The sequence below is a fragment of the Taudactylus pleione genome, unplaced genomic scaffold, assembly GCF_031769625.1.
Source record: "Taudactylus pleione unplaced genomic scaffold, aTauple2 ptg000201l, whole genome shotgun sequence".
Taxonomy (NCBI): domain Eukaryota; kingdom Metazoa; phylum Chordata; class Amphibia; order Anura; family Myobatrachidae; genus Taudactylus; species Taudactylus pleione.
The window spans coordinates 3,223,797-3,232,500 of record NW_028284603.1 but is presented as its reverse complement, the minus strand read 5'-3'; the positions used below and the strand labels follow the sequence as shown (position 1 = coordinate 3,232,500).

The following is an 8,704-nucleotide window of genomic DNA, read 5'->3' as shown; positions in this document are numbered from 1 at the left end:
CGGAAGATTGCGCTCCGCCCAAACCAGGATCCGAGAGACCTCTACGAGAGCCGCCCGACTGCGAGTTCCTCCTTGCCTGTTTATGTAGGCCACGGTGGTAGCGTTGTCCGACTGGACCTGCACCGGGCGACCCTGGAGAAACCGCTGTGCCTGCTGGAGAGCATTGAAGACCGCACGGAGTTCCAAGATATTTATTGGAAGCTCCGCTTCTGTCGGCGTCCACCTGCCCTGGAACAAGTGTGGACCCGAAACTGCTCCCCAGCCCCGAAGACTGGCGTCCGTTGTCAACAGGACCCAATTTGGAACCCAGAACGGACGTCCCTTGTTGAGGTGGGTCGTCTGTAACCACCACGTAAGGGACAGGCGAACCTCCTGGGTGAGCACAATCGTCTGGGACTTCAGAGACTGAGTCAGCCCGTTCCACTTGGACAGGATCAGGTGCTGCAGAGGTCTGGAGTGAAACTGGGCGTATTCCACCATGTCGAACACCGACACCATGGAGCCCAGTAACCTCATCGCCGAGTGTAAGGACACCCGGCGGCTGTGCAGACAACTGCGCACCCTTGACTGTAAAGCAGAGATCTTGTCCTCCGTCACGAAGATCCTTTGCTGTCCCGAGTCCAATAAGGCTCCAAGATGCAGAATCCTCCGAGACGGGATTAGAGTGGACTTCTGCCAGTTGATTAGCCAGCCGTGCCGTTGCAGCAGTGCAATGGTCAGGTCCAAGTGGCGTAACAGGAGCTCTGGAGATCCTGCCACCAATAACAGGTCGTCCAAATACGGCAACATGCGGACTCCCTGCAGCCGCAGAGAAGCCGCCATGACCGCCATCACCTTGGTGAAAACACGTGGTGCTGTTGCCAGGCCAAAAGGTAACGCCCGAAACTGGAAGTGGTCGCTGCTGATTGCAAACCTGAGGAACTGTTGATGGCGCCAAAGAATAGGGACATGCAGGTAAGCGTCCTGTATGTCCAATGACACCAAGTAGTCCCCAGGTTCCAGCGCCAGAATGATGGACCGTAGGGTCTCTATCCGAAACTTCGGGACCCGCAAAGACTTGTTGAGTGCTTTGAGGTTGAGAATCGGACGATATGACCCATTGGGTTTCTGTACCAAAAATAGATTTGAATAGAAACCCTGGCCCCTCTGGGAGAATGGAACCGCCACTATAACTCCAGCCTGGAGCATAGTGTGCAATACCTTCCGCAGCTCCGTAGCCTTGTTCCGGTCTGATGGGAGACCCGTGGTGAAGAAGCGAGCCGGGGGTCTGTGCCGGAAGGAGAGGGCGTATCCGTGGGAAACCACCTCCAGAACCCAAGTGTCTGTCGTAGTGGTCGACCAACACTGGGCGAACTGTAGCAGGCGGCCTCCCACCCTGGGATCCCCCAAAGGGAGGCCCGGACCGTCAGGCCGCAGGCTTGCCATCTGGCTTGGGGGCCGGACGTCTGGTACTCCATGCCTGCTTCCGGGGCTTGACCGATTTCTTAGGGCCAGCCTGTCGAGGAAACGACTGTGGTTTGGGCCTGCCCTGGGCCCTAGATGACCGAAAGGACGATGGTCCCGAACCAGAAGGAGCAGCGGCCGACGGGAGACAGGCAGATTTGGCTGCCGCCAGCGTGGCCACAATCTTATCCAGATCCGGACCGAAGAGAACTTCTCCGGTAAACGGCAACGCTTCCAGACCTTTCTTGGAATCTGCGTCCGCCTTCCAGGATCGCAGCCACAAGGTGCGACGAGCAGCTACCGCTGCTGAAGAAATTCTAGACACCAGAGTACTAATGTCTAGAGCCGCCTCGTTGATGTAGGTGGCCGAATCACGGAGATTGCCAATCAACTCCGCCTGATCGGCCGGACAGTCGGATTCAAAAGAAGCCTCTAATGAATCCGCCCAGCACTCCATCGCTCTGGCAACCCAGCAAATGGCCATAGCCGGCCGTGCTGCCCCCCCAGCAAGGGAATAAGCGGACTTCAGGCAGATTTCTACCTTGCGGTCCGTAGCATCCTTAAGGGAGGACATGGATGGCATCGGCAATGTGGCACTACGGACAAGACGGGTCACGTGAGAATCCACCTGTGGAGGGGATTCCCACTTCGCAAAATAATTATCCGCGAACGGATAAGCCACCGCCAGGCGTCTCTGCGGCTGGTATCTTTTGCCAGGTTGTTTCCACGCCTCCTCTAAATGGTCCACCAACTGACCCGAAAGAGGAAAGACTGTGGCATCGCCCTTCACATCTTTGAAAAAGGCATACTTAGATTTAGCCGCTGGGGGAACTTCGTCCTCAATCACCAAGGCTGTGCGGACCGCCCGAATAAGTCCAGGAATATATACTTTGGACTTAGCATCAGCGTCCTTAGTATGGAGAGGTTCCTGATCGTAAGGATCTAGAATCTCCCCATCATCAGACGTCCCTTCGTCATCCTCATAAGGAGCGGACAGAGACGCCACCGGCCTTTTATGAGACCGCATCACAGACTCCCCTTGCAACACATCCGACAAGTGCTGTACAGAACTCGTCAGGGAGTTAACCCACGCTGGCTCCTGAGAACCCGGGAGCGGGGAAATAGGGAGACTGTGGGGTACCACCAATTGTCGTGGGAACCCCTGCATGGGTGACGACACCACAGACTGCTGGGACAAACCCATCGGAGTAAACGCGGGCTGCGGAGCTAACTGGCCCACTAAAGCTGTTAACGCCTGAGCGAAACAAGCCCAGGGCGGCTCCTGTACCGGTGCTGTAACCGTAATAGGCCGCGCCATGGACAAACACTGCCGGCAAAGGCCCTCCGCGCTACCCTCCCCCTCCGCTAACGGTACTTTGCACGTGGTACACTGTAGCCGGAGGGGAAAATCACTTTCAGACATGATGGCACCACGTATGTGACCTCTCTCACCAATTAAGTATTAAATAGGCGAGAGACCACCCTGCAGCACCGCACTGCAAGGGCTTTAGCAGAAAGAACAGGGACAGTAATAAAGCTGACAGTTTAGAGAAGAAAAGATTACAGGCAGCAGCGCTAGCACAGTCACATACAATGCAGAAAAATAACAATTCCTGCACTAACAGCGCTGATCACTCAACTACACAGACACAGGGCCTGGTAGGACACAGCGCTGCATACACAGACCTGACCACAGCGGAGGAGAGGTATGCGGGGGGACCCAGACCACGATGCTTCCGTCCAGCGCTTCCAGCAGCGTTCACCATGCGTTCTGGAGAAGATGGCCGCCGAGGAGCAGAGAGGAGGCTGGCCTGGGGGAGGAGCGCTGCCACAGGACCAGTCGGCAGCATGCAGAGAGGGCTGTGTGCAGCGGGGGAGGCGCCGGCTGTGAGACAGGGAAGGCGCGCTCCCCTGGCATGCATTTAACCCCTGGGACGCCGCAGCGCTACCGCTCTGCTGCGGTCCGCTGTCCCAGGGGGTAGTGGAAGCGCAGGTTGGTCGCCTGGCTCCACGCTGCAGCCAGTCCCCAGGGAGCCCCTTGCCTGGGGACTTAGGACCATGTGATCAGCGGGGACCCACCGCGGGACCCCGCTGCTTACCTCTGTCCCCCTTGAATCCGGCCATGGTCCGGAGCATCTGGGGTCACCGCTAGCTGTGACCCCAGACGCCCACCAGCATCCCCGGATCAGTACCGGCGTTCTGGTACCGGCGGGGTGTAGGGAAGACAGCATGGACGTCAGGACTGACTGTCCATGCTGTTCATCCAGATGTGCAGCCACAGCTGCATGAAGAATAAGCTTCAGGGGCTCTTCTAGCCCCCACTCCAACAGGTGCACCCGACTCCGGCCGGGCACCAAACTAAACTGAGGTGCCTTGGCCCGGGGGCGGGGTATAGGAGGGGGACCTAGTGCATCCTGGGAGGCTGAAAGCTTAACTCTTTGGTGCCCTGCGACTGACGTCACACCCAAGGTATCCTGTGGATACCCTATGGACCCTGAAGTAGAAATACATACATACACATTATATATATATATATATATATATATATATACACATATACACATTATATATATATATACACATTATATATATATACACATATACACATTATATATATATATATATACACATATACACATTATATATATACACATATACACATTATATATATATACACATATACACATTACATATATATATACACATATACACATTATATATATATATATATACACATATACACATTATATATATATATATACACATATACACATTATATATATATATACACATATACACATTATATATATATATACACATATACACATTATATATATATATATATATATATAGCTACCCTATCATACTGGCTCACTCTTTGTGGCGAGTGTCATGTCTGAGTTATTCTGCAGACTCATCCGCATAGTAACCTAGCAAAAAATATACTAATCCGTGACAGCAGAGCAGCTACAGACTACTACAAGAATAGAAGTCTGGGACCTGTCACAGGCAAGGGTGGGTAACAGGATTGGCTGGTTTAAAAAAAAATAATAATAAATTCTGGCTCCCTTTTGATGAGAAAAAAAATCCTAATAACTTGGGACTGTTAAGGTGCACACGTAACAATTTTTTTAAAGATTTAACTATAACAACGTTATCGTTCCAAAAATCGTTCAGTTTCTGAGTTATAACGATGAACGAAAATCGTTCAAGCGTGCTCCCGTTTGTAGTTCATTTCAGACTGTCCAACATAATGATTTTCATTAAGGGAAGGAACATTTTTCGCTCATCGTTTTAAAAATCGTTTATTACACTTCAAAAAATCGTTCACTTTTTCAAGGGAAAATCTGACAGAAAATCGTTAGTTACAAAATTGTTACGTGTGTATGCACCTTTAATGTTAAAAAGCATTAAAACATGGTTGATCAAGGTTTCTAATACGTTGCAATGTATTAATAAGCAGGATTTTTTTTCTTCATTAAAACATTAATGCAAAAAAAAAAAATGGTTTAAACAAAGAAAAAAAAATAATAATTTTTTCCAACCCTGCCAGGTAATAACATAGAAGGTTAGTCGGCCATGACAGACTCACCCTTATGAAAAGGATAAAAATAAAGGAATAACAGCGCTGTGTGACACCTGTAAATCAATATACTACTGAATCGGCTGTGTCAGAAAAATATAAATGTGTTTTAATTATTAAAAATGATAATATACATTATATAAACAAACTACATCATTGGCCAATGCAGCACACATACAAAATACAATATACTAAAAATAGCAATCAATAATAACACTGTAGCAAACAGTTACAAGTTATTCAAAACACCATAGAACAAAGTGTACCTATGATGGAAATTACAGCCCTCTCATCTTTTAAAGTTCAACAACTTGCACAATCGGTGGCTGTCCACATACTTTTTTGCCCCACTGTACATCTAATTCAGTTACTATTGGACACAGCTACTTTTGTTTTCTTTATTAAAATGTAACCTATAAAACTTGCTGTTATAGAAAACATTAGTTGATTAGTTCTCAATGCATAAACATTTTGCACAAAGAATACCATGAGAGCCCAATCTACAAATAAATATATTGATGGGAGAAGCACAGCTTTCTCCTACAGTTAGAGTGGAGTAGCAAGTCAGGCATTCCCGTGGTTATGGGGCGCGGGTTCTTAATTAACGTGACACTGTAGAAATTTGTAATCTGAATATTAAACACGCAGCCGCTCTAGTGGGAAACAATCTCTAATTAAAAGCCAATACTTCATTACAAAAAAAAAAAAAAAAAAAAGGGGTAAGATTCGTAAAACCGCATATTCCATCAGGGAAGGATTCTCCTAACTAGTTACTACCTGTAACAATCTGCGAAGTCTTAGACCAGTGTAGCCTATAGCCGAGATGCAACTACAAGTAACAGCGGGATGGGTTAAGGAATCCCTGCAGTCGGGATGCCCGGCAGTTAGAATACAAACAGCGACATCCGGACAGTCAGAATCCTAACACATGTACGTAAGTATACTAACTCTTCCATCCCGCAGCCTAATGCTAACCCTCCCCCTAACCCTAATACTTACTATCGGGATGCCGGCAGTTAGGATTCTGCAGCCAGTATTCTGGCTCCGGTATTCTGAGAGCCGACATTCTGACCATCGTAATGGTAACTACATTCAATATCAGCACTCCCTGCACTTCTATAAATCCTCAACTGCTTGAAATAACAGATCACATTCCTCCACTGTGTTTCTATAGATCCCGATATACTGTACTTGGGGACAGCACTTTCAGAGAGCACAGTAAACGAGTGAAGTGACCCTGTACATTAGTTAAAAAGATTGGGTTGCTTATAGTAACCAGATGTCTTCTTACATTTCGTAAATGGCATAATATAATAAAAAAAAAAAAAAAATCTGACTGTTCCGATCAATAATGCCTCATACAGTTTGCTCCAGATATATATATATTGCACAGCCGATGCCCAATATAACTGCAGATATACTGGGGCATCGTGCTGTGTGGTCGGGCGGTCAGCTGACCACCCGTACACTGCTGCAGATGCCGCGGGGAGGGGGGCACAACACCCCCCCAACCAATGGGACCCACGGCCAGAGAACTGATGATGGTTGTTCAGTGTGTATGAACAACCATCATCTGCAGCTATATCTGCAGATCACTGGATCTGCAGATATATCTGAAAGGTGTGTACCCAGCATAAGAGCGACAAGCCAGAGGCTAACTGAGGACTAATCGCTAGAAACACATCTGTCTATAACATGGATATATCAAGCAAATGATGGAGGTCTAAGAAGAGCATTGTCTACCAAGGAACTATTATTGGGAAGTGAGGGAAATTATTAAAAGTCATATTTAAAGTAGAAAATAGCTTTATGCTTTCTTTAAACGACACATAAAATTTTCTCACCATCCTTTTTGATTTTATCATTCAAGTTGTTGATGTAAACTGTGTGATTTGGCCGAATATCCATTTTGCTGCTGTTTCATAAAACTGTAATAATAATTAAAAAATATATATATACAAACATGATTAGCATAGTAGTAGAGGGAGAGCAACTACACAACTGTAAATATAACTCAAAACATTGCGGCTGTCAGTTTTCTGATGGCTGAAGAAAATAATTCAAAGTGAATAATCTACCCTGCAATATATGTGACTCTCCATCCTAAATTGCATTAAAAGACAGCCATTTGTGGGCAGCACAGGGGCGCAATGGTTATCTTACTGCCTAATAGTGCTAAGATTTGGTCTGTGTGGAGTTTACATAACTGGCTTTTGACAAGATATTAATACTCAGAGGTGTGTGTTCGTTCATGTGGTTGAGCATATAGACTGTAAGCTCCAGCATGGCAGGTTCTGATGAGAATTACTGAAATATTCGCTGTTAAGAGCTGCATAATAGCGTAATGGGAGGAATTCTAAGCACACATTTGGTCATTTACAGTAGTGGCAACATTGCAAGTTTTCTCTTGCATTTTTATGGGGTACGAGGAATAATTTACAATGCAGAAGGGGCAACGTTCCACAACTCTATAAATAATTATGAATAAATCATAGCAAGTTTTATATATATATATATATTTTATTTTATTGCACTTAGGGAGGAATTCAATTTTTTTTTTGGGCGGCGATAGAGCAATTTTATTGTTTGAGAGCGCCCGTTAATTATCGCACTCAAAAGCATCACGTTTAGCCACCTAAAGCAACTAAACCCGTGTAAAGTCCTGGTTAGGGCAGCCAAATGGACTTTTCGCACATTTCTGCTCAGGAGGCGGCGAGCAGGAATGTTGGCGAAGTTAGTGCCACATCCACCACAGTTGCATTTGAATCTAAAAGGTAAATTTAACCCTTCATCGCCTGGGCTTTCTGTTTGTTTCTGTATATTTTTTATCCACCTTAGTCTATACAGAATAAGCACAGCTAAAAATAATTACCATAGTAATACTATATATTTATATGTAAAAATAAAAGCCAATTTTTCACGTATTAACAAATATTCTGTGGAGTAGAAACATCAGCATTATTATAGGGTGGGGACCTACTTAAACAAACAACATGCATCTCAATGTAGCAAATAAGCGTATGGGACATCTGCAGCCGGTGAGGGCCATTGTACCGGAAACCCTCCGCGAGGAGCACCCGCAGACATCACACGCCTATACTATACCTCGTCCTCCTCCCCCGGAGCCCTATGTAACGCACTCCCGGGCACCGCTCGCAGAGCACACGGGCCGCCAGGAGCACTGTGACTGCCCCCAGAGATGATTCTGTAACCGAGAATCCAAATAGAATACATTACATTACTTACCGGGCACACACGCTGCCAGTCGCTTTACGGCAACGTGCTGACGTCACGCATCTGTTTACAGCAGCGGCGTCTTCGTGTGAGGGCGGCGTGCCTTACGTATAATGGACAAAGGGTGGCTGATGCTGCGGCTGACATCTTTCTATATGGCGGATATATGGCAATCGGGCACGAAGATGCTGATGTATCAGTAGCACTGCTTGTCTTTCATAACGATCTGCATTGCGAGGCTATGGTTCTGCAGTGTGCTGAATAACCATATACTGCCTTTTGCAGAAAAGTATCCCCGTTACAGGTACAGGAGGCTGTGACATTCTGTGAATGACCATAGAACCAGAGGATCAACAAGTTGCCCAATTATGATAACAGCAGCTGAAGTGGTATAAGGAAGGACTATACTGTACATTGGGAAGATGATGTGTCTTGTATAGCATT

General features: G+C 46.7%; 1 protein-coding gene across 2 annotated transcripts in view; it reads right to left on the bottom strand.

Moving 5' to 3' along the window:
- Nucleotides 1–8,497, bottom strand: part of SNRPB2 (small nuclear ribonucleoprotein polypeptide B2) — a 24,693-nt gene extending 16,196 nt beyond the window's left edge. Inside the window, exons 1-2 of one of the 2 annotated variants that reach the window (XM_088477481.1) lie at nt 8,273–8,497; nt 6,871–6,954 (exon numbers count right to left, since the gene is read on the bottom strand). In XM_088477481.1, coding sequence (XP_088333607.1) covers nt 6,871–6,934 — 64 coding nt within the window. In that variant the 5' untranslated portion in view covers nt 6,935–6,954; nt 8,273–8,497. The other variant, XM_088477480.1, reaches the window with a different exon arrangement.
- Nucleotides 8,498–8,704: the final 207 nt, after the last annotated feature.